This window comes from Actinia tenebrosa, unplaced genomic scaffold, assembly GCF_029948245.1.
Source record: "Actinia tenebrosa isolate PJP-AT-01 unplaced genomic scaffold, QUT_ActTen_1.0 PGA_scaffold10__47_contigs__length_13832649, whole genome shotgun sequence".
Taxonomy (NCBI): Eukaryota; Metazoa; Cnidaria; class Anthozoa; order Actiniaria; family Actiniidae; genus Actinia; species Actinia tenebrosa.
The window spans coordinates 8,572,967-8,599,107 of record NW_028292570.1 but is presented as its reverse complement, the minus strand read 5'-3'; the positions used below and the strand labels follow the sequence as shown (position 1 = coordinate 8,599,107).

Below are 26,141 nucleotides of genomic sequence, written 5' to 3'. Positions count from 1 at the left end.
AATATTTCACACCTTAATTCAAAGTCCTTCTCAATGTTCTCAGTCGCGTGCTGTAAAGATTATCAAGTATAAATATTAGTTTCTGCAAGAAAAGAGCTTTTGTAAACTTATTGGTTGAGTAGCTAGATATACATCAAGCAACTAGGAACTCCTGCAGGTTGTGTTTATAATAATGAAACTAGCCCTATGATTCTATTCCACAAAATGAGTCTTTGACATGTCAGTTTTTGACGTTTTACTTTCCTTTTCTATACTTTGACAGATTGTTTGTCCGATGACTGTTTTACACCGTATTGTGTTCAAGCAAACCAACCAGACAATGAAAAGAGTCTTAGGAAGAAGCAAGCTCGAAAGCTATTGGCCAGCCTTAATTGACTGCGCACAATTTTCTCATACAAAAGTAATCACAAGGTTTTTAGAATCACTTTGCAAAATTATGCTAGCAAATACTGCACTGACTATTTTATAGTAACAATCTTGTAGAAGCGACACAAGGATTTGGAGATTAACGATCATGGAACTCTAATTTTTCAGAAGCACGCCAGTGCCCGACTTTGGAACTTTTTTCGACTTGTTAATGCTTGGAAACAATCAACAGCTTAATGTTTGAAAAATATCTGCTTCTTCATGTAAGAGGTCTTGGAGTGTTTTGTCATAACCCAGGGCTGAACAAAAGGAAAAGAGAATCAAATCTGAATCTCACAAGACCAAGGGATTATCAAAGGAAAACAATAGCTCAACCCAAAGTCTAAGGTACGGCAATACGAATGTCTCATGTTTATTGTTTACATTCCTAAAATATATAATTAACACATTTGAAACCAGAACTGGGCTTCCAAACCCCTCAAAGAAAACTCGTCCCGGGCGATCGGAGAATTTCGAAGCGAATGGTCGATATAGATGCATGCTTGCTCGTTAAGTGTGGTTACTTGGCCGGAACTTGCCAGAGGATTCTATAATTCACCGAGTTTTTGTATTCGAAGCTTGATTCTTGTGTCAATAGTCACACGGAACGAAGCTTACTGGTTGTAAGCCGAAGCCATTTTGTTGTCATTTGTAAGCGTTCCCTTAGTACTGTCCTTAGCCTCCTATAGCTCGACTTTTCACATCAATATAGGACTCTAAACTACATATACTTCAACAAGATGGCATTTGTATCAAATAATTCTCGCTATCGAATAGGTAAGTAAAGACCAAATAGCTTAGTTTGCCTTGCTTTTTACGTAACTTTCTTACGATAGAAATTAACGGCCAGTCAAGTCAAATCAAAATACTCCAAGATGTCAGTCGATACGTAACTCTAGATCATTTTATTTTCCACTGGACCTTCCTTGTCATCAAATGCTAAATCCTAAGAAGTTTAATTAAGGTTACTAGCCACAGAGATCATACGTTCTATTCTTGTATTTCGACATTTGTCGAGACAGTATGAAATATAATCGGTTGCCGTAACTTACAGGGTAGCTAGCTCTCGCTATTTGACATTCTTCCCGATTCCAAGTCGAATTTAATATCTTTTATTTCAAAGTGAAATTCTAATATTTTGAATAAAAACCTTCAACCGTTGGTCTAGCGATAAATTTTGTAATTGATTCTAATGGATGACAATCAGTGCTCTCAATTTATAAACTCGACTCTTTTGTTGATGTTTTTTTTGAACTCGTGTCGGTTGTCGCATTCGGCAAGTCAGTTCATCAAAGCGACTCACTTCAAAATGTGTTAGTCGCCAAAATCGCTGACTTTTGTATGACACAGAAAGCCTTGGGCAGGTGCATCCGGTAGGACAATTCTGGCTCGATCGTACCATCATCCTGCATCAGGGTTTCCTTTTTGATAATTTTCAGTCTCGTTTATGTAAATTAGTATTGCACTCGTGTTGGTCGTTGAAACGGATCTCGTATTATTGAAAAGGTTGGACTGTATGGAACTAAAGCAATCGTTCTTTCAAATTGCTGTTAAAGCTCAACATCATCGTGGAGAGATCTCCGGCTACATAATATCAAATCAAATAAGCTTCTAAATATCAACATTGCCAAAGTTACTAGTATCGCTTTTAAAATCGACAAATTTTGAAATATCACAACGTTAGAAAAGGACATTACAGTGCGAAAGGGAACGTTAATCGAAACGCTTGCACGTTCATCGATCGACATTTAAATGGGTTCCCTGTTATAGAGAAAGTAACTACTACATTCAAACATCTTTGAAACTATATTAGATCGTTTACTCCTAAAATAGTAAGTACTCTTTTACTGTGTTAGGGTATTTGTTTAATCCTATAGTTCAACATAGGACTTCTGTTGTTGCTTTCTAAATTTTGTGTTTGCTTTTATTTTTCGCCTCATTTAATCTTAAACTCAGAATGTACATGTCTAAAGGGGATGAAAAACCGGTTAGTTTAACTCGATCTCCAAGTGTACTTGTGGAGTTGAAGATAGCTGAATGCATATGTAGAATCTTGTCGTAAAAGCTCTTAGTTTCAGTGATCTTTATTTCTTATAGCTAGTAATCAAATCAAAAATGTGATGGCCTTGTTTTAGTTCTAAAATAGTGCGCAAGGTTTGACTGACAAAAAGGTATAAAGTATTTACATTTTCCAGGGATAAATCTCTGTATATTCAAATTTAGCCACAAACACACACCAGCTGCATAGAGTGCTAATAACAAGACTTTGTTTTGCTTGCAGTATTCTCTCCAAATATACATTGATTTGTGAGAATTATGCCGTTAAGATAAGTAAGATAAGTAAAACAAATATAAAAAATACATCTGAATTAAAATGGCATGAATCAAACAAAAAGAAAAATTAAGATGATCGCAAATAGTAATGGCTACACCAGGTTAGGGGTCTAGTCGAGGTTGTTAGTTGTGTTGTTAATTGATCCAAATTGATTGGATTTATAATGAGATAGTTGTTACCAATGAGAAAAAATATTTCAGAGCTGATTTATGACATGTAGTTGTCAGTCTTTAAACACACAAATTATTTCATTTTTGTTTCATTGAATTTCTGTAATTCTATATTTCACAGACACTTTTGTTATCAGTTTCATAATCAGTATCACCACTGATATTATCGCTGTTATATATAATGTGTTATACATCATGATGTTTTCAATGCTTGGAATATTTGAATATATGTTATAGGATATTTTGTCAAATATATAAGATATCTGCTGGCCATATGCTACGATCATAAATAATTGGAAATCTGTATATGTAAGTGAAGCAAAATAACTTAATTTTCTACGATTAACACAAACCATTAGCTCTTGTTTGGGAATCAAGTTACAACTCATTTTGAATTCTTTAAAAGACTCAGAGAGATATTCAGCACTTGCATGTTTTCAGATTCCATGTTATTATTCATGCATTAACATGTTAAACCTTGGTAAAGTATTTTAATTACATTGATATGCGGTGATATGATTACTGTGGATATAATAGCCCCCTGCAAAGTTCCCAGCACCATCTTAAAGTAACTGTGCATCAAAGTGAGAATGACGGTGACCTTGCAGTGGTATTGAAAAAAGTCTCTATATCCATTGTACCAATAGAATACTCTCTTAGAAAGAGATCAGCATTTGGTTGAAGTCATGTACCTCTTGAACTTCTTTGTCCTCCCTCCCCCCACAAAGCGCAGCTGAAGTCATGTACCTCTTGAACTTCTTTGTCCCCCCTCCCCCCACAAAGTGCAGCTGAAGTCATTGCGAAATAGAACACTATCATATCATTGGAAACAAATATTATCTAGCTGACTGTAACGGTAGTGGGATTCCTGTGTTAGAGATGGGATCCCTGTGGAATTGGGTGCCTTTGTGTAGTCCGCCATGTTTGTAGTTACTCAAGATTAAAGACCAGTTTAGAGGCACAAATAGTGTTTATTTGTTATACAGCTTAACGTAACATGGCTAATAATATGCACATGAAAATCTCAGTGAAATCTGACGGCTGCTTTTTCGTGTTAAAATTGCCATAATTCTTCAGTTTTTACTTATCTGTACCATTCAAAACCTCAATTCCTTTCCTTGATACAGTCTTGTCTTTTTTACAATCGATTTGTAAAGATTTTTTAGAGAACAAGCAGAGATTTCAACGAAACTTGAGCATGCATTTGTTTGTTTTTCGCTACTTGCTATCTATCACAGGATAGATAGTGAGTACGTTAGCCAATCAGATTGCAGGATTTGTGATAGTATAAAATGCTAGTAGGTTTATGCTAAGAATATATATATGTGTGTGTGTGCATACTGAGCTTTGACGTTTTATATATATCTACAAGTATATCAAAAGTATATCAAAAATTATGGGATATCCTCCCTGATATTTTTTTCAGGATTTTCTTGCACTGCTTTGAACTAAAGTTGGTTATCACTGGATGTAGCAATTAGACTTTGATTGACAGCAGGGAAAAAACATAAGCAGCTTGTAAGAACATAATGTTGAAGACTTATCTTGATGAAATATGAGTTGATTATAAATCATATAGGCCCTATATGTGCCATTTAGGCTTGAGGAGGATAGGTTTAAAAAATTATGGGGCTCATATCAAACATTGAGTATTGTATTTCCCTGTGTCTGTTGTCTGCGAGGCAGACCCACGAGTTAGCATCGTCCCCGTATCCTTCCTTGATTTTCCAAAGTTTTTCTTTTTTTAACTGGTCTTTTTTTTCTTTTCGTTTCTTCTTCAAAAATATTCATGTCAAATTTGTTACAAAACGGCCTTTTTGTTAGCCACTTTTCCGTTCAATCCAAATATGGAATTGATCACTAACATATAGGTAAAGCTTGATATGGGACGACTCAAGGTACTCCCAATGGAAAACATGATTTGGAAGAGGCTGAGCTAGCTTCCTGTCCCAAAAGGCGCATGTAAAATAGCCAGTGATTCTTTTTGGAGAAACAATAACCCCAAGCTGATGACAATCCTATTTCCCATCAAATCTTATTTCTTTCAATTTAATATGAATTGCAATTCTTTTAAATCATTCAAAACCATATATAGAGCCATGTCCAAAACACAAAAATATGCACTGTTGCAGAAAAGAGCTGCAGTGTGTTTTTAGGGATTGTTCAGACATACAGGGAGCTTTGGTTAACCTCCCTGCTTTTTGAATCACAATAAGATATCTACTTAAGGTCTCTACTACTAAATTACTGGCCTCATCCAAGCCATCTACTTTAAATTTAGTCTTATATGTAAAATAGTACTCTACTATATTTTCAAATCTAAGCCTGCTTTCCCCCAAGGGTGCTCCACTCTATTGCGAGCTTAGTCTGTCATAGTGTAATACACCTACTAGTAAGAATGTTGTCATATGGTATTAGAACATTAGTAATTTAGTGAGAAAGGAATACATTAAAAGACAAAAGAAAAAGTTCAGCTTCAGTGATCTTTCGTTTTTTAATATAATTCCTGTCCCACTAAATCACTAATATTCTGTTTTCGTACGACAACATTCTTGCAAGTGGGTGTATACACTAGCTATAGGTTCATTTTTCTAATTTTATATTTGAACTGTGTTTTTTAGGTTTGTTAAAAATAGCTCTTTTTCACCATGGAGAACTGCCAAGATGTTTCTGTCTTGGATGCTGCTAACCTAAAGAACAAAGTTGATTATCTGGAGTCACAGCTGGTTGAATATCAACAGGTAATTACGTGCCATTTTTTATCAATCATACACCAGTAGCAAGAGCTATTTCATACAGCTATTTCAAAAAGGTTGGTGGTGGTTTCGTTGCATGTTGCATACCAAGCCTGAATTGCACCATAGGTAATGTGAATACCATCAGCAAAAGGTCACAATGAAATAGAATTTTCCTAAACTTTGTCAGCACGTTTTTTTGTATATTTTTTCTTCTTCTACATATGAATATAATACATTTGAGGTGCTTGGGTACAGTTTATAGCCGACCGCATCAAGCTTGTTTATTCGCTTCGTTTATAATGTTGCTTTTATTTAATTACCATGAAACTTTCATCAAATATTTGACAATAATTGAAGTTTATAATAGTTAATTAAAAAAAAAAAAAAGCGTTAAATAAGTCAATGTTCTAAGAAATATTGAAATTAAGAAAAAAAAAAAAAAAAAATTCTGTGTGTTTCCCTCGTTTTATTTTCAAATTGCTTCATCTACACAAACTATGATATATGACTTACAAAATATCAAAGTTTTAAAAAGTTCTGTGGCGCAGATTTTGAGAAAATAATGCGAACATTTATTGATTGGTTCTAACATTTAAAAAAAGACGTCAAGTCAGGTGCATCGTAGTTTGTTTTTCTAATGCTTCGTTGCGTTTCCCGCAAGCTACTTGACGATATGCTAATTCTTGCGATGAACATTCATGCTACAAACTACGATGCACCTAACTTGACGGTCTTAGTAAACAAGCTTGATGCGGTCGGCTATAAACTGTACCCAACCACCTTAAGTTTAGTAAGCAATATGCCACATTGGCAACAAACCTTTGCCAACCTTTTTTTGAAATAGCTGTAAGACCACTGTCCTGTGTACGGACCTTATGAAAGACAAGAATATGATAGAATATTCAAATGAATAAGAGGAAAGTATAAATTGGGGGGGGGGGGGGGGGGGTGCTAAATAGCATCAGTATAATATTCCGCTTTATTTGCCATTCTTTTTCTCATGTTTTGCTCGCTTTTCTACATCATAGTTTTAAACAATATAATACAATTTGTTACAGTTTTAAACAGAATAATACATTTGTTATCTGATCGACATTTTAGGTTGTGGAAGAAAGAGATTTTTTATTAAAAGAAGTTGGTGAGTTGAAATACAACATTCAAGAACTGTTAGTAAATAAAGAAAAACTCCAGGAAGAGCACGCTGAGGAACTAGCTGTCTTGTCTTCAAGCTTTTCTCAACATTTTGAAGACAAAAATAACGACGATAACGAGGAAAAAGTGAAAGAATATGAACGAGAAATCCAGAAACTACGAAACTGCATAGAAGATAAGACATACCACATCAATCAGCTCCAGAAAAAGCTTATGAAAACACAACTTGAGATGGAAAACGACCTCGAAAAACACGAAGCAGAATTAGAAAATCTTAGATCGCAGTTAGAAAAGCTTGAAAATAGTGATACTGAGTCACTGGTAGAGGAACGCATGAACGAACTGAAAGAAAGTTATGAAAAGGAGATTCAAGTGCTCAAGGAAAAGCTGCAAGCCAAAAAAGCACTTCATCTGGAAAGCATCAAAGATGAACAGTTGAACAAAAGTTTCAAGGAAATCGAAGAACTGAAACTTAAGCTGAAAAATCTTGAAGATGGCATGGAAGAGCGAATGGAAGAGGAAGAAACGAAGTTTCGACGTGAAGTTATGACAGTCAAAGACAAGTTAATTCATCAACACCAGCTCGAGATTGATGAGCTGTTATCTCAATTGGAACGCTCCAACGCTGAAGTGGAAAAATTGAGGCGATTATCAAGACAAGGTGATAGTAGTGAATATATTGCCAGGAATCAGCCAGTAGCAAATGGTAATATCAGTGGGAATAATATAGGTTCATTTGCCTGGAATGGGCTGCAAACTGAAAATGGAGATTCTGACAGTTTTAAGTTAATTCCGGTTCAAATTGAAGTCCAAGATCCCAAGATGTATGAAGAACTGGACCGCATCCATGCTATGTACCAACAGCAAGCAGATTTTATGTGTAAGAGAATGAAAGCTCAATTCCAAGAAGAACTCGAAGACAACATTCGTAGATTAGAGGATGACTATGAACAACAGCTCGAAAAACAAAGGGCTGAGTACGAGGAGAAGATTGTGGGTGTTCAAAAACAATTACGTGCTCAACATCAATCAGATCTTGATAGAGTTACTAATGACATGGAGGATCAGATTCAAGTTCTCAAGAACGGCCATACAGAAGAGATAGCAGAAATGATGCAACGGTTACGGGGCTTATCAGATGAGCGTAGGCGATCGTACATTGAGCAAGACAACACACAACAACATGTTATCGTTATCAAAGAGGAGTTTAAGTCTAAAGTAGAGAGCTTGGAACAGGAATTACGTATGGAGAGACAGAAAGTAGCTGATTATGAAGAGAAATTACAAGGCGTGGAAACACAAGTACGAGCTTTTAAAAATGAGAAGGAACAAGAGGTGAAGTACATCGAAGAAGAACTAAAGAAACAGTGTAAACTACTCGTTGAGAAGAAAGCCAAAGAGCTCAAGGAAAAGTACCAAAGTGAGTTAAACGAAAAAGTCAACAAGGTGGAAAAAACTTTAAGAAAACAATACGACGAGGATAGCGTCAGAGCACGCAGCGAACTGGAAGAAAGCCACCGAACTCTGAAAGAAAAATATGAAAATGAAATCACAGACATCATGACTCAGATGGAACAGGTGCAGCAACGGAACCAAGAAGTATTTGAAGCACAGCAAAAAGAACAGTTCGAAAAACAATTGTCTCTAGTCATGGAAGAGCTTGAGCCGTACAAAGACAAGTGCCAAGAACTGGAAAATGAAAATAAGGATTTGTTAGACAAGTATAACAGGGATCTGTCAGAGCTGAAAGTAAAAATGAACGAGGTAGAAAAACGATACTCGGCTAATGAGAAGATAGAACAGGAAAGCTTGCGAAATCTTGGAGAGGAACTGAATTTGTACAAGACTAAAGTGAAAGAACTCGAGGAGGGAAATCAAATGTTGGTGATGAACTTTGGAGCTCAGCTGGAAAATATGAAGAAAAAGTACGAGGAAGGAGAAGAGGGAGAGTTGAAGACCCTTCAAGAAGAAGTAACAATTTACACAAAAAAAGTAGAAAAACTTGAGCACGAAAATCAATCCATGTCAGACAGTTATGAAAGCCAAATCCGAACTCTTAATGAACAATTAGAAAGAATAAGGACGGATTGCGAGGAGAAAGAAAATGCCATTTCAAGAGGCCAAATCGAGAAGGAAGAGCTGAACAAAATCGTAGACGAGCTATCGAAACAACTAGAATCCTACATCAACAACTGTGCTGAACTCGAAGAAACTAAGAAAGCTCTGGATAATCGTCACGCAGAGGAAATAGAGATATTGAATGAGAAGATGCGTCAGCTTGATAAAGATCTCCAATATTATCGTGGTCATTGTAACGAACTTGAAAATGCAAATAAAGTAATGGAAAGTGAATACGGGGTTGCCAAAGATGACATGATAAGGAAAAGTCAATTAATGGAAAGTGAACTGGTCGAATTGCGCAAAAACGCGTCAAACAACCAAGAGAAAAGGAAAAATTCGACTTATGATTTTGAAGAAATGGAAAAACTAACGGAAAGGATACAAGAGTTAGAACAAGAGCTCCTTCAGCGGAACCATGACAACCAGGCGGATCAGAATAAGATCAATCCTGAAGAAGTGCAAAACCTTACGCAAAAGATAACAGAACTAGAGAAGAGCGTCGAAGAGTTTCGTCATAATTGCAGTGAGCTCCAGGAAACTAAAACATCAATGGAGGAAAAACATGTAGTTGAAAAACAAGAACTCATTTCACGAATTGAAAAGCAGACTGTTCTTACAGGAGAACGCGAAAGAGATTTACAGATAGCTATTCAGGACAAGCAACAGCTACAAGGAGACCTTAAGAAGGCCGAGGAGCAGCTAGAGAACTCCAACAATAAGTTTGAGGTGTTTAAAACCGAGAAGGAAGCTGTCATTGCTCAACAAACCAGTGAGATCAATGAACTTACCAATGATCTTGAAAAACTGAATGAAGCTCGAGGTAATCAGGATCTTAACAATCTTAGTGAAGAGAACAAGAGATTGAAAACTGAACATAAACATTTAGAAGTCAACCTTGACAATCTTAGGGCTGAAAATGAGCAGTTGTTGGACGAAATAAAAGATGCTGCAGATAAGCATAAGAAAGAATTGAACAAACTCAATGAAGAGGTCCTTTCTTTGCGCGAACAGGAAACAAAACAGTCCAAAAATCTCGACAAAGTCCAAGAAAGATACGAACTTTTAATTATTGATTTAAAAGAAGAAATAGAGACCCAGAAGGGAAGCATCTCTGAACTTGAGGCTACAAACAGTAAGTATGTACAAGAAATTGCAAATCTCCTTGCCGAAGCAGAACGTCAAAAAGAAACTAAAGTAACCAAGACACATAACGATTCGATTTCCTCCGAGGAAAGTTTCACCTTGAAGCAAGATGATGTATGTTCGTCACAGGAGAACGTACAGAAATACAAGGACGAAATTGCTGGGTTGAAAGCAGAAAATGAACAGTACAAAGGTCTTATACGAGAACTCGAAGACGAAGGAGATAACAAGTTTGGCGTTTTGCTTAGTCAGCATGAAAAAGAACTTGAAGTTTTGAAAGAGGAGCTTGAAGAGCAGATCGCGAGGAAAAGAGAACAGCTGGCTAAAGAAGCTACAGCCAAGAGACAGAAACTAAAAGAGGAATACGAAGCCAAACTAAGAGTAATATATGATGAATTAGTCACTGAACGAAGTCGTTCAAAGGACCAATTTCAACAAATCAACCAGCTGAGTCAGAAGGTGAAGTTATTGGAAGGTATTAACATCAAGCAAAAGAAAGATATTGAAAGGGTAAAACAGATGGAAGATAAGCTAAAAGAATTCGAGCGACAGTCGAAGAAAAAAGACAGTGACGTAGAAAGTAAAGAAGACGATTATAAAGTAAATATTCATATTCTCGAAGAGAAGCTGGAAAAGCTGTCGAACGAAGTCGAGCGAACTGAAAAGGAACTGAAAGAAGCGAAGGAGAAAGTAAAAAGCTTACAAGACGAGTTGGACGTCAAAATAGATGAGAATGATAAGCTGCGTTGCCAGTTAGAGAATCTTCCCGCTAGAGAAGAAGCTGTTGTGGCAGACGTTGAAAACAAGGTGGAAAGTCAAGGAGATGATTATCAGTCTAAAGAAATTAAAACATTAATCGACAAGATGAAAGAACTTGAAATCGCCAAAGCCAAACAAGAAAAACAGAGTCAAGAAGCTGCTCTCCGCATTGAAAAACTTCAAAAAGACTTACAAAATATGGATAAAGCCAGGCAGGCAGTGGTACAGATGTATGACGAAAAGATTGAAGCAATGGGCGTTGAACTCGATGATGCCATAGACAGAGGAGACGTGCTCCGTAAGCAACTCGAAGAAACTAAGAAAATGTTGAGGCTCAAGCAGAAGGAGATGGAGGAGAAGCAGAAGACGTTTTCTGCTCTGGAGAATGAGCTGAAAAACGAGAAGGACATGGTGGTACATTTGAAGGAAAAGATAATCGAGCTTGAAGAACATCTGACCAGTGAAAAAGAAAAGACAAGGAAAATGGAAAGTGAAAAAATAGAAAATGAAGAAGTGTGTGAAAAGCTTACAATGTTAAGTACAGATTTGCAAAATGAAAGAGAAGTAAACTCGAATTTGAAGGAAAAGATTGAAAAACAGAATCAAGAAATCGAGAGTCAAGACCACAAATTAGATGAAATAAAGGGCGTTGTCACGAAAAAGGATCACGTCATTAACGAATACGAAAACAAGTTCAAAGCTGTGCAAGAAGAACTGATTCTAGAGAAGGAAAAATCGTCCAATCTGGTGAAGGAGCTTGAAATCATCAAAGATTCCGAAAGTTCCAATGTCTTACAGAGTATCGAGCAAATGAAAAAGGAACTAAATAAACAACACGAAGAAAGTAACGAGAAACTGAAAGAAAGTTATGAGAGTCTTTTATCCAAGAAAGAAGAAGAAAATCGCGTCAAATCTGACGAACTTCAAGCAGAAATTGTTACCTTGAAAGGTATGGTTGAAAACTTGGAACAACTGAACCAGCTAAAAGATGAAGATAAAGAACTCCAGTTAAAAGAATTGGAAGAAAGACAAGAAGCCTCCATGAGAGAACATCTCGAAGTGTTTGCAAATGAAAAGAAGGACCTCGAGAGAAAGCTACTGGAAGCAACGAGTGAAGAAGGCGTACGAAGCTCCAAGGTTGATGAACTCACGTTGCAGATTCAAACATTGACTGAGGAAGAAGAAGCGTTGAAAAAGACTTACGAAAATGAAATTCAAACTCTAAAGAAACAACTTGACTTTGAAAGTTCTTTCCAAGTGGAGCTTCAAGAAAGCTTTCAGAATGAATTGAAGACCAATATGGAAAAACAATCACGAGAACACAAAGATGAAATAGAACGAGTCAATGCTGAACTTCAACAAAAAATCAAAGAACTGGAGGAAAATAAGACAGAACATGCAACATTGCAAAAAGAGCTTGAGGTATCTAAGAAAACGCTAGAAACTCATATCTTGGAGATTAAAAACCTCGAGGACAGAATTGTGGAATCCAAGGCAAAGCACGAAGAAGAAGTCTTGGATCTGAAGAGCAAACTAGAAACCCTGTCGAACAAGGAGGATGTTGTTGAGAATAATACAAATGACGAGTTGATAACATCACTGAGAGCAGATAACAAGGGACTTAGTGAGGAAATACAACGTCTTCAAAGTGAAATACAGGAGAAAGAAATAACACACCAAGAAGAGATTGCGTTTATCACTAGTGAACTCCAAATGAGATTCCATCAGCGGGAAGATGATGTGAATAGATATCACTCACAAGAATTTGATAGCTTAATGACAAGAATCGAGTCTTTGGTTCAAAAAGAGAATGACTCTAAAGCACTGACTCAAAGCCACATGCAAGAAATTACTAGTGTTAGAAATGAGATGGAGCAAAGAGTAGAGCGTCTGGCCAGAGACAAAGAGAGAGAGGTCGAGGCTGCAAGACGAGCTCTTGAGGACCATTACGTAGGAAAGCAAAGAGATCTACAAGAACAACTCAACAGCAAGTGCCAAGAAGTTTTGGAGTTGAAGCAGATGGTTAGGACTTTGAAAAACAAAGCTGAAAGTAGTCAAGAGCAGTCAACGGAAGAATTATCCCGACTTCGACACGAGAATACCGAACTGTACAGAAAGCTACGAGAAACAAGTCCAAAACATGGAAGCGTGATAAGTGACACCATAGAAATGACAGACACCCTTAGGATAGAAAACAAGAAGCTCCAAAGAGAAATAGAAAGCCTCAAGACAACAATGCAGCGACAAACGAAAACAGTGGGAGAAAGTTCAGAATCTATACGGCTATTGCAGCTAGTAAAGGTAATGGAGCAGCTAATGACAGAAAAGAGTGATCTTGAAATGAAGCTAAGACAAGAGATACTGGATTTGAAGTCTAGGTTTGGTGATCTTAGTAAAATGGGTGGCGCATCGTCAAATTTTAGCAGTACTTCTCTATCGCCTGAAAAAGTTAGTCGAGAAAATTTGTTGGAAATGCTGCAGGACTTGCGAGCAAGTAAGAGAAAACAGGAAGAGGAAATTCAGGCACACATTCGTGAAATCGAGAAAATGATTGAAGATATTAGAAAAAAAATCAAGTGTACTGAATTTGCTGACCACAGAATCCAGGAAATGTTGGCAAATCAACTACAGCATCTGGAAAAGCAGCGACGATTGCTGGTAAATAGGCTCGTAAAGCTCCGAGAAAAGCACGACAGCGTTGAGGAAAAACTAACTCAACAGATAGCTGGGATGAGTACTCAAAGCAGCCCAGGCCGGGATGAACTAGTTAAGTCTAGATGGTATCAAAACTTACTAGAAGAGAACTTGAAGAAAGAAAAAGAATTACTAGTGATGAAACGACAACAGATCAATGACTTGCAAACAAGGCTTTCTCTAGAAAAGGCTTTGATGGAAAGGAAAGTTGCCGAGAGACAAAAACTAAAGCAGCAATTAAGTGAGAAAAACAAACAAGAAAGTGAACTATCGTTAGAGAGAAGTGAACTCGAGAAAAAGTGGATCAATAATCTTAAGATGAGAGAAATTGAACTGAAACAAAAAACTGATTTACGTAGTAGAACACATTTAATGGATACCCAAGATAGTATTGCAGCTCGTATTAGTGGTCTCATTTCCAGATCTTCTGGCGCTCAAGATAACAAGCCTAAAACAAGATTTTCCAACCTCGATTATCAGTCTCCTATCACCAGCAGTACCGTATCAGAAGCTCAACAATCTCTTAATAGGTACAGCCTTTCAAGAGAAGCTAGGGCAGATCCACGGCTATCCATGGCAGCAAGCGTAACTACCAAGGAAACTCCACCAACTTATAATCAGTACCGCCTGAGCCGTTATGAAAATACTGGTCCTAGTTCTTTTAGTCGGTATCCCTCATCTAAGAGAACAGATCGTGACGAATTCAAGATGCTTCCAAATGAAGTTCCAAAACAAATGCCTATAAACAGCTTGGACCTCAGTTCAGATGATGAATTAGATGAGTTAGCACCCTCAAGCAATGAAGACAGTCTTTATTGGGAAATGGATATTAAAAACGATTATTCCGACGTTGCGTCGATTACCCCTGAATCTACGAGTACTCTGGATGGAATGGAAAAGGATTGGGAGAAGAACTTGGAAGAGGAATTAAGACAAATCTCAGCTGGAACCCTCAGGGTTCTCCCCTCAGGAAGGTTCAAAGAATCGACTACTCGTCGTGAAAATGCAAGCGCAGGACAGCCAAGGGCCACGAGAAACCAAAGCGAACTGAGCGCGAGAGGTTTATCAACAAGTATGTCACCTTATAATCGATTATCTCAACGGGAAAATACGTCCAGGGTATACGAGAATTATCTATCAGGCGAAAGTTTCCCTAGATCTTCAACAGCTTTACCAGGCGACGAACACGAAGAGTGGCTACATCGAAATGGTTCGTTCAACGTGTCTCAGATACCTACTGTTTTACCGACCCTCCTCAATGACATTAGAATACAAGGTACAAGCAGACGAGAGACAGAGACGAGAGACTCGGTGAAGTATCACGCCACCCCGACACAGGAAGACCGAAACCCGTTTAGTTTTACGTCAACTCCGATGAACAAGGATCGGGATGATAGTCCTAATTCTTCTAAGTCAGAACCAACTAGAAGAACAAGTGACCGAAGCAAAACTTCGCAAACAGCAGATCGATCGTCGAGTGTATTTTTGCTCAATTACGATGATTATATTGACAGACACCAAGTGCGCTCCTCTGATAAAGTTGCAAGTTTAAGAGATTTGTCACCATCTGAGAAATACTCCCTCTGCTAACCATGCCAGAGTTAACTCCCCTCTGCTAGACTGCGCCATGCAGAGGTTCTTTCGTGAAGGGATTGAATCTCGCACACGCCACTGGTAGATCGAGATCTAGCGGCCAACAACTTAAATAACGCTTCCTTGTACGTGGACACCCAGACACACTTAGTGTCCATTGAATCCAAACATGCAAAAGTAAGAAAATGTGCCAACGATTCATGCTGCTAATACGGACACCAACTGCTTCAGAACCGACGACTGCCTGGCACCCTGTAACTATATATTTATATCGTTGCTCTAAACAGCAATTTATCTTGAGTCACGTAGGTTTTCAAGCTTATCACATAATCTTTGAGAATAAATAGCTGAGCTGAGCCGACTTTACAAACAACTAAATATTACAGGCAAATGCCCCAGTAAGCAGCACTTGAATCAGTTGGGACTAATAAGTCATTCCTTGAATTTAGTTTTTAGATTTAGTAAAATATATTTATTTAGTCCCATTATAAAGTCTACATCTATTTGTGATGTTGTTGTTAATGATGTGTACAAAATGTACAAAAGAGCTTGTATAAGAAAGAAACAGAAAACGCGCGCGCGTGCAGTGTGTGCAGTTAGTTATAAAGCACGCGCGGATTGGCAGAATACGAGAGAAGTGTTAGGAGAAGCACGACGCGTAGCGGATAAAGCATAAAGGACATAAAGCACGCGCTCCCAACCAATAAGAACGCGAGATTTAGAACAGTTATTTCATAATGTTTTTAATTCGAACATCGGGTTCATTAGATCAGTATTAGTTCTTTTAGAGTTTTTAAGGTGTTAAATATTTTTAATGGAAGGTATTTAAAAGTTACAATTAAATGGATTAAAGGCTGTATAAATCTCATTGCCGGGCTCATCCATTATCGTTTATTATATTTGATTCTCGCGACATATAGTCACTACCAAAAAAAGGTGTTCAGAAAACATTCTTTTTATCATGTCTGTTATTAAAACCAGTGGCTTTGCTATACAAGCGCTGATATTTCATATAAAGAATTGTCATTAGTTGATTTTTGCTATATCTTTCAAAAAGGTACCCAAATTGCCTTCACAAGCAGTTTTGGTTGTTTCAAATAATATACTTATAAAGCTTTTATAAAAACTATTTTTCTCATTGAAATGCTTATGTAAATAATATGATAACATATTCGAGATAGAATGTATACCATTCATGTTTGTCAAAAAACGTGTGAAAATAACAAGAAATAAAATGTCTTTAACAAACTATGTGTTCATTTTGTATGCTTTCTGAGTATTTTTGAGCCAGATTTTCTATGGGAATGTAAAAGAAATGTAGAAGATATGGACTGCCATACAAAAAGTAGGACTTCCACAAAAAACAATGGTAGAAATAGACCTCTTTTTATGCCGTTATGATTTCCTATTTTGGACCATGTGTCATTCACATGGTACAAGTGTTAGAGACAGTCAGTCCCTCAAGTGACAGAAAAAGTTACTGAGTTCCAGCAAGTCTTTCTTGTTCATAGTTGATGAGTAAGGTGTGTCATGATGAAGCATAGTGGCTTGATAGACAGATGGGTGGACAGACAGTAGAGCATCATAACAGACAGACACCCAAACATTTGCACATAAGTAAAGCATGTCCAACAGCCAAGGAAAGTCTTTTCAGGTCCTTTCAAATCTGTGAGGGGTGGGGGGGGGGGAGGGAATCCAGGTTCAATGAGGAGGGGGTATTGAAGGATCAACATGACTAATCTTTCATATCAAATAATCCTTTGTATTTTTCATAATAAACTAGATAACCACTTTGGATCTTAATTAGCGACACGAATTATTTCACTTTTTCAAGGCTTATTCAACACTGACTAACAAAACCAAAATAAGGACCGGGAAGTTTTGACATTGGGGTTAAAAATGTAAAAAGTCTGAAAAATTCCCCCTTCCTTGGCAGTCCCTGTGAAGTGATAAATCACCAAAACTTGAAAAAAATTGTTCGTTGACACTTGGTATATTAAACATTCCAAAGTTCAGAGAGGAATGGGTCAAGTTAGCAATACAGTGCATTGTGGGATTGTTTTTATTAGTGAATGAACAGGGGTGGATCCAGGATTTTGTTCAGAGAGGGGTGCTGTGCACAAGGTTAACCCAGGGAGGGGTGCACCACTTTGAATCAAAGGGAAAAAGCAGTATTGGTTATCTTCGAAGTAGGGGCACAAAGCCAAACCTCCCCTGGATCTGCCCCTGATGAAATCGATGCCATTCCGGAAATAAAATAATTGTGTTTCATAACACACTCACAATGCATTGCATTCCCTGTCCCAGATTTTTCCTCAACCTCAGAATGGCTAAATTAAAAAATCACTTCTTTACTAGAACCTTTACTTGGGAAAGCAGTGTCTTTTTGTGTCTGAAACATTCTTCTTCGGACCACAAAACACACTGTTTACCTTGGTCCCGTCCTTGGTCCCAGTAAATAAGTTTGAATAACAAATGACGCATGTCCATGATCTGCAGTTGTGGACCATGCCAGGCTTTCGTGAGCTTTTAAATAATATCTGACTTAACCTGGTTAATTAAAGACGACTTAGGTCAATATTTCATTTCTTAAACAAGTTTCACTTTTTGTAATAATATTTATAACTTAATAAAATGTCCAGTTTTGCTAGTTAAATTGTTATGTAGTGAGCATTTTAGGGCTGGGTGACAGAGATTCCACAGGTTGCCATCTTGAACCTTCTAGCTCATAGAACAGTTCCTAGATGAAATAAAGAAAAAAAGTCAAACCTATGGTACAAAAAAATAATGTCTTATCATAGCATAAGTCCCCCCTCCTCCAACCCTTGAAAATTCCAATTTTCTTCCATTCAAACTCTTTAATTTTGTTCTTTCTCTGACCCCCCTACCCCTGGGAATTTCCAAATTCCTCTATGGGGGGAGGGGGGTGAGTATGGATAATTTCTGGAAATACTGTAAACAATGTCACCTAAAACGTAATAATTTTAAGATTAGAAGTCACTTCCTTGAGTATTATTTCATTATTTACAGACCACATGATGAACTTACAGCCTCAGTTTCAGCCATTAGTTTATTTTCTGCTGCAACATCGATGGGCTCATTGGGATCTAAAATGTTTGAAAAACCGACAATTTAATATGAGATAATAATCAAACTTATTTGCTTAAAAAGAAATTTAATGCACTGCATAAAGAAACAGTTTGGGTGCTAATAGTTTTGCTTACAGTGCGACTATACCAATCAAGGCCACTATCGATACAAATTTTCATACAAATTAGCCAATCACGATTGAGGATTTAAACAACAGAATTTGCACAAATGTTCTTATTTTTACCCTTTAAAAGCATATATTCAATTTGTACATGTTTGTGTATAATCGGGAGTGAAAAAGAAACAGTGTTTAAACTCCAGAATTCATCACCATCCCATTATTCTGTGTCATAATGTGATTTGTGAAGTGAAAGTACATAATAGCCACTTTAATTAATGAGAGTTCTAGTCCTACTTTATGATGAAATCATTGAAAAAATGTAATAAATAAAAATATCATGGGGGGGAGGGTACTCTTGCCCTGTTTAGGGTAGGGATGTGCCGCTGAGCCCTCTGAACCCTACCCCTGTTCCAGAGCAAGATCGCTTATAACCATACCCTGTACCGGTATTGCAAAACTAGTAGATACTGTAGTATCTAGTAGATAGCGTGATTTCATATACCCTGTCCCAGAGCAAGTGCGATTTTATATACCCTGTTCCAGAGTAGAATCTCTGATAACCATACCCTGTTTGGCGGCACGTACCCATATAGCAAATATATTTCCATCTTTTCAGACACCAAACCAAGCTGAAATAGTTTGAGAAACCAATTTTATAACCATTTTTATGAAATTAACACTCAAATAATCAGTACCTTCAACACTGGTGTCTACAGCCATCATAGCTGACTGGTCTTGTTCATATGACTTAAAAATAAACAACATTATATCAGTATACATGTACAGAGGCTTTGTATCATCACGTGATGGCAGCCATGACAAGAGGCAGGAACAATGAAAAAGAATTCAGTTTCCCAGAGGAAAAAGACTATGGCTTTGCCTCCTGTCGTGCCTGGCATCATGAGATGCTGCAAAGCCACTATTGGTGCATTAAGCCCTACAGGATACCTTCAAGATTAGAAAACCCTTATCAAATAAATAAGATTAAAATGGGGACACTTGTTTCCTTTAGCCATAACATTCTTGTCCAAACTTGCCAGACTTACTTATCCTGAAATGCTTTCTCAAATTATAATGATTTTTTTTTGCCAATTCATGGGTTTCAATAAGCTGATAAAAGTCTTTGAATCTCATTATCTGCTTTAAATGGTGGTCATATACCACCATGTGCAGTTCAACTAGAAAGGATTATATTGAAAACTCATGATTCAGCTCATTACACCAACTACCATGTCTGATTATTTGTTCAGAAAGCAAACACATTTGACCATTTATAATTGAACTAATAACAAAACGAAAATGTTTATAAGCTTTTAAGCTTTAAGTATTGAGTCACCCACCAGGTTTGCAAATTACCTAAAGCCACTGGGAATCTAACAAAGCCAATACTGATCAGTCTTCTAAAAAAATCATTTCTTTCTGTCTTTCATTCAGTTCCAGTAATTTTCAGAATTCCTTGCTTATCTAATTATCTATCTAATTGTCTATAGTTGAATATGTTTGGATGATCTTGGCTCTTCTTGTTAAGGTTAACTCATGATCAGTTAGTATAAAAGTGTATTAAATTTCCCAAATGTCTGGCCCATAAGCAGTTTATTCAGTGCTTTAGGATAACATACCTGAGTAGTTTGATGTAGATAGTCCTGTCCATACATGTTTGTCCCATACTGTGGATATTGTTGATAGTAGTTTGGTTGCTGATACTGATAGCCCTGCCAGGCTTGCATGTACTGTTGATATTGTTGTTGATATTGCTGTGCATACTGGGCATTATACTGAGTTGCTGTCGCTGTGGCCCCATATGCTTGTGTTGTTACAGTAGTTTGTGGTCTGAAGATCAATAAAATCATGGCACATTTCAAAACCATGCGGCATGGAAATAACAACATCTACATTATTGGTCCACTTAAATAATTTAATTACAGAACCATCACATCAAATTCTAATTATTTTTTTTATTCATGATGTTAACATGGCTTCTGCTTAATTCTGGTTTCAACAACATGAGGAAACGAGTATTACCACTACCACAGAGCTCTAAGCATCTCCAAAGAATCCCCTAGTACAATTAACTAGTCAATTTACTGTACGGATACTCCAACCAGGACCACTTAGATAAACTAACTTCATTAACCAATCATATTGCAACATTTAGTTCAATATTTTTAACCAGCCAATCAGATAGCGCATCAATAAAATAAGAGCGTGAAAACGTGATAATCTGATTGGCTGACACTGTTATCAGTTCAATTTCTGTTTAGCTTACCGTTATCTGATTGGTCAGTTTTTTTCCAGAGGTCCCGGTTAGTGTGTCCTCACAGTAAATTATTGCGAAAGAAAGACATCTTTGTTCAAGAACACAAAGGTATCATGTGGGCCAGGAATAGTGGACCATCATGTCTACTGTCATGCACAATCATGGGATTCATTACATGATAACAAACATAGTCTTTTACCTTTTTGGTGTCGCAGCACTGACTCTAAGTGGTTTTCCTCCGCACCCAACTACCCCTTGCATTTCTGTCATTGCTTTTTTATGTTCATTTTCATCAAAGAATCGTACAAATCCATAACCCCTGCAAGCAACAATATATGACTTGCTTATACATTAATTTTATATATTAATACAAAGCTATATTGATGAAAACCACTACCACAATATTTATCTAGATAGTACTCAAACTAAAGCCTTTTGAGATCACAACAGAAAATGGTTGGGTTTTTGCTTTCATGTTTTGTAAATGACTGCGACCTAAAATCTTTTACTAAGTCTGCTACGTATATGTTAAAAACTTCATAGAAACTTGTTCTTCAGGGCTTAAAATAACAGCCAGGCATTGGACAATGTCCGCTCAGAATTGGAACTTGTCTGGTCAAGTATTTGCCTTGCCGGTCATTTTGACCAGTAACGTTGAGCCAGAAACAAGGTATGGCCAAGCTAAAACTAATATGGTCCGTCATCATGACAGGTGACTGTTACCAGCCATTGTTTTAAGCCCTGTCCTTTCCCCTACAACAACACTAACACCACTGTCAGAGGACCCACTGAAAACCTCCCTGGGCTCCCTGTTTAGACAATTGTAATAAAAGTGATTGTTTTAATAATGTTGTCTTATTTGTATTGTTACTGCCTACCTGGAATTCCCAGCAGCATCTAGTACAACTATAAGATAAATAACACAGTCAAGTACCAATGAATCAAATATATTTGCATATTGGACATTTTTATGTTAAAAATAACAACAGTGTTTTTAAATAAATCAATTAGACATTATAGTTTTGAACTAAAACCCTAAAATTCTGGTGCTAGATTAATGATAGCCTTGTCTTTATTCTTCACCCTTTTGCTTTCTCTTTATTTAGCAATACTCCATTTTACAGTTCTGTTTAGTGATCATGAATAATAGTTCCAAGTTGAGGCAGTTTCCATGCCAAGCAAAACTATACATTTTGTCATGCATGGCAACTCCAACCTTGGCTTGGAACTATTATTTGAGTATTGGGATTCCTGTGGTAAAGAAGAGAGGGCGAGATTGGCCCTGGTTGCTCTAAATGCCTTTTAGATTACTGAATCAAGCCACCACGGGTACCCATTTGAGTTATAATCTGAAGTGGGTTGTTTCTATCAAAATTATTACACTAATATAATGTAGGCAATAATCAATATATTCCAATACCTTTAGCAGCCTTACAAGAAGGAAATCTTTGCTGAAAAAACACCTATAAAAATTTCAAAAATTAAGTACAACTTGAACAATGTCAAGATTGAAACCAATACCCTATAATTACTTTTGTGTTACTCATGGCCCTCAATGTGTGCAACATTCAAGATTAATTTGCATATTACAACTGTGTTTATATCACTGCATTCAGAATACATGCTAAGAAATACACTATATTTATATAGAGATTATTACACTGCTGGTAGTTGTGTATTACAGTCAGATAATTTTATGAGTGAAAGTGGCCATATTTTTTTGAGCCCCACATTGTTTATTGTACGACATGAAAAAAACTGAGAAAACGTTTCAAAACCAGTTTACAGACCGTGCATTATCACTCTGTAGTTGCACTCGAAAAATGTTCGTATTATACACAGGAAATTGAGTGTCGTATAATAAAATTAAAGCAGATAAAGCAAATCATGGTATTTAGGGAACAAATGTACCTGTAAAACACTATCCGTGACATCTGGTGTCAAATCACCAACAAATATAGAATATTCTGGTCCTCTAAAATAAAATTGTTCAAAATTAATCAGAACACTGGCACTTTCCTTTGTGTGATATAATTGGATATAACAGACTAGTTGTTGTATATATTGCGAGTAAAGTGCTACAAGTAGGCATGAAGTGATATCTCAGTATTTATATGGTTGCTGCATATTTAATGTCTGTCTCTTCATGTGATTTATTTGACATAGTGTAGCGACCTCAATAATACTCTGACTGACAACAAGTATAGCTATCCCTAACAATACTAAGAAAACAATACTAAGAAAACAATAATTACAATAGAAAAGAAAAGTCCCTAAGCTGGTATTTCCATAATACTAATTTCATTCAGGTACAACATCTACAGTACTTAGTAGAGATATTGATCAGAAAACATCCAAATAAGATCACTTTTGTTGGACAAGGATACAATTCACCACTTCAGTTCTAGTTGTCACATGGGATAAATGGTGTTGGATTGTGTTCTTGGATTCCAGTACAAATGTTCTGACTTTTGAACAATATTTATTTACTTGGTTTGTTTATCTGTTTCTCTAAATAGCAATAAGAAAAACTTCAATCAAAAAAGTTAGCACTACACAAATCCTACACTTGTACTGAAATCCGAGAACAATGTCGATCTGCACTTTTTGGTTATCATAACACAATCCAATAAAGTTTATACCAGAAGTAGTGAATTTATCATGGCCACTGTCCGCTTTGCCCCTAAATGTCCATAAACCCTTTGTGAGATAAATAATATAAATAAATAAACCGTTGAAACAATAAATAAATTTCAGTTTGACATGATTTAGATTACATGATTTGCTTGCTTAAACATACAATAAACTATCTATTGGACAGAAATGTCAATTGAAAGTAGTTCATGCCCACTGAAGACAAGTACTGCATACTCTGAAAAATCATCTCAACAAACACAAATTGAGATATTTTCTGGCATCTAGCACACAGGGATCCCAATGGAGCAATGCAAGATTAGTGTTGCTGCTCTTCTGATGGCTCACAGCACTTATTTACTAAAGGTTAAATTACAGATACTCACAAGTTTGATAATTCCTTTCCATAAGTTGCCCAGTTAAGCTTGTATCTCTTCACCTGTGTATAACAAAGACATGAAATGAATGTAATTACGCAGTCATCTTACATAGGCCACGTCTGTATACGGATGAGATAAAGGTATTAAGCATCAAAGGTTTGACTTATGCATATTTTAGATTTTGTTGCCAATAATAATTAATATATATATATAATGGCTATAATATTGATAAAACTTCATTAACTGTCAGAGATTAGAGAATAATGCTCTGGTAGCTGAGCACATTTATTCAGGTTAAACTACCATGATCTTCTCCTATTTATTTTATATCCCTGCCAGGACTCTCCAGCTAGTTTATAATCATAATCTAATTATTCCTATTGATATATGGAACATATGAAATGACCCAGAGAAGAGTTAGAACACTTGAACATATTTCTGACCATTTATTAGTGTTGTTCACATTGTTGATGCTGTTATTGCAAGACATGTTAGGCAATGCTGCAATTTTCTCTCATCTCTCATGCAACAGAAATCTAAAATTTCGTTTGTAACATACATTGATATTTGCCTTAAATTAATTGAACAATTTTGTATCATTGATTGATAACCTTGATGACCAGTATACATGATTACAAAGCACTTCATACATGGTTCATATGGACACATATCCCACTACAAATAGACAGCTAGATTAAAGACTTACAGGGTTAGTACCAGACACAGGTAACCCATTCAGCTTGGATAAAGCTCTTTGAGCTGAGGCAGAATCAGAAAACTCAACAAAACAATATCCTGCAGGGGCCCTGTAAAACAAATGACAGTTTGCAACTATTGACGAGTGACTCATAACAAAAACTTCATGACAAAGCAAGGTCAAGCAATGCAAGCTGAAAAAAATTTTTTTTTGGAAAATTAATTGGTAGTTAACATTCATTCATGTGATGAACAAACAAAAAAATCACTTTGTTAGCATTATTGAAATTAAGATTATTATTATTATTTTATTATTATCATCCTTAATATGTTAAGGTATTTTTAGACTTGTAAATTAGATATTATTATTATAATCGTCAATAATAATTTATTATTATTATTTATCATTATTATCATCATTGTTGTCTTTTGGCCTGCCTTGATTGCCAACAAACTTGGTACTATATATTAGTATTAAAGACCCATTGCCACTTACCGTGATGCACCGCGGTCACAGATGAATTTGGTGGTCCATGAAATTCAAAGATTCATATATTGAATAATAACTTCATATTAAATCCTTTTCCGACATAGCACTAAGGCACAAAAATGATTCTTTTACATTATTTTACGGCCCTTTTAGGGCCTTATTCAAAAGGTTGGAATTGTTTTTTCAGTGGTGACACGATTCAAAATGTAAACAAATTGTGATGCATCACGGTAATTGGCAATGGGTCTTTAATAGCTATTGAAAATAGTAGCTGATCATTGGATGATGTCCAGCAAGAATTTGGAACTTGTCTTGTCAAACCTTTACTTTTCCAGTCATTTTGACCAGTAACACTAGCTAAGCCAGAAACAAGGTATGACTGAGCTAAAAATAACCCCTGGAAAATGATTCCCTTTATGGTAATTTATAGTTAGTTGAGCATCAAAGAGGGCAATGTCAAAATGATAACATGAGCACTTTCAAAGTGGTTCATGTGCAAGCCATCATCCTTGGCATTGCTATCCTGGTCTTGCCATCCTCAAGCATAAAGTCTTTGTTAACAAAGAAAGCAAACGAGAACTCTTTTGTTAAATACCCCCAATATGTTTGTTAACCAATAATGTTTCAGCAAAGACTAAAGTAAAATGGTGAGGTAACAGGGCTGATCTTTGAATACTGATTGGTCATCCTTTGGCCGTGACAGACAGACACAAACAACTATGATACCGAACAACCAATGATAATAGACAATACACAAAATCAAAATTATTTAAACTAATTTACTTAGTACAAAGAAAGATCTTCAAAACTTAAACAAGAAATCAAGATTGGTTATTTGTGATGATAAGTATATAAATATATTTGACACAAGTGCACGTGTATAGTGTAATCTTTACCCAGTCGTCCTATTCTTGATCATCTTCACTGAAACCACTGATTCACCCATAGCAGCAAAGGCATTGGTCACAAACACCTCGTCCATGTAGGTGTCCAGCTGTGGGAAAATTAATAAGCTAATATAAATTTGCAAAAAGCACTTTTACTAGGACATGCAATAAATGATCATCTCTTGAAGCACCCCTGGTAAACCGGCGGGAAAGATCAGAGATAGAACAATACTTACATCGCCCATCCATAAAGTCGCCATCTCTGTATATAATACTTAAAATTTTTAAATATTTTAAGCAAATTTTAAGAAGCTTGACTTTCTCAACTAAGCTGTTTGGTGAAAAAATATCTGATATATTTTATGTGCAGCAGAATTCATCTAAAATACATGCGCAGAATTTTGTTGTATAACAAATCTTCACTTCCGGTTGAGTAGCACTTCCTGTTTTACGTCGAATTCATGAAAAAAACAGGA

The 26,141-nt window shown here is 36.4% G+C and overlaps 2 protein-coding genes across 4 annotated transcripts; one reads left to right on the top strand and one right to left on the bottom strand.

Annotated features, from left to right (window-relative positions):
* Positions 1–442: 442 nt before the first annotated feature.
* LOC116298835 (uncharacterized) lies at positions 443–16,359 on the top strand. Of its 3 annotated transcripts, none has more exons than XM_031707403.2 (3): positions 443–753; positions 5,532–5,651; positions 6,750–16,359. In XM_031707403.2, exons 2-3 carry the CDS (start codon positions 5,559–5,561, stop codon positions 15,105–15,107), a joined length of 8,451 nt encoding a protein of 2,816 aa, XP_031563263.2. In that variant the 5' UTR covers positions 443–753; positions 5,532–5,558; the 3' UTR covers positions 15,108–16,359. The 3 variants fall into 3 exon arrangements, with proteins under 3 accessions (XP_031563263.2, XP_031563264.2, XP_031563265.2); XM_031707404.2 differs by lacking the exon at positions 443–753 and adding an exon at positions 840–1,182; XM_031707405.2 differs by lacking the exon at positions 443–753 and adding an exon at positions 1,899–2,237.
* A 492-nt stretch (positions 16,360–16,851) lies between these two features.
* On the bottom strand, positions 16,852–26,108 carry LOC116298838 (tRNA selenocysteine 1-associated protein 1). Its single transcript, XM_031707407.1, has 12 exons — positions 25,902–26,108; positions 25,675–25,772; positions 24,299–24,398; positions 23,599–23,651; positions 22,490–22,553; positions 21,999–22,041; positions 21,457–21,484; positions 20,778–20,897; positions 19,941–20,151; positions 19,017–19,068; positions 18,159–18,217; positions 16,852–17,850 (listed from the first exon to the last, which is right to left on the bottom strand). Exons 1-12 carry the CDS (start codon positions 25,923–25,925, stop codon positions 17,770–17,772), a joined length of 933 nt encoding a protein of 310 aa, XP_031563267.1. The 5' UTR covers positions 25,926–26,108; the 3' UTR covers positions 16,852–17,769.
* Between the last annotated feature and the right edge of the window lie 33 nt (positions 26,109–26,141).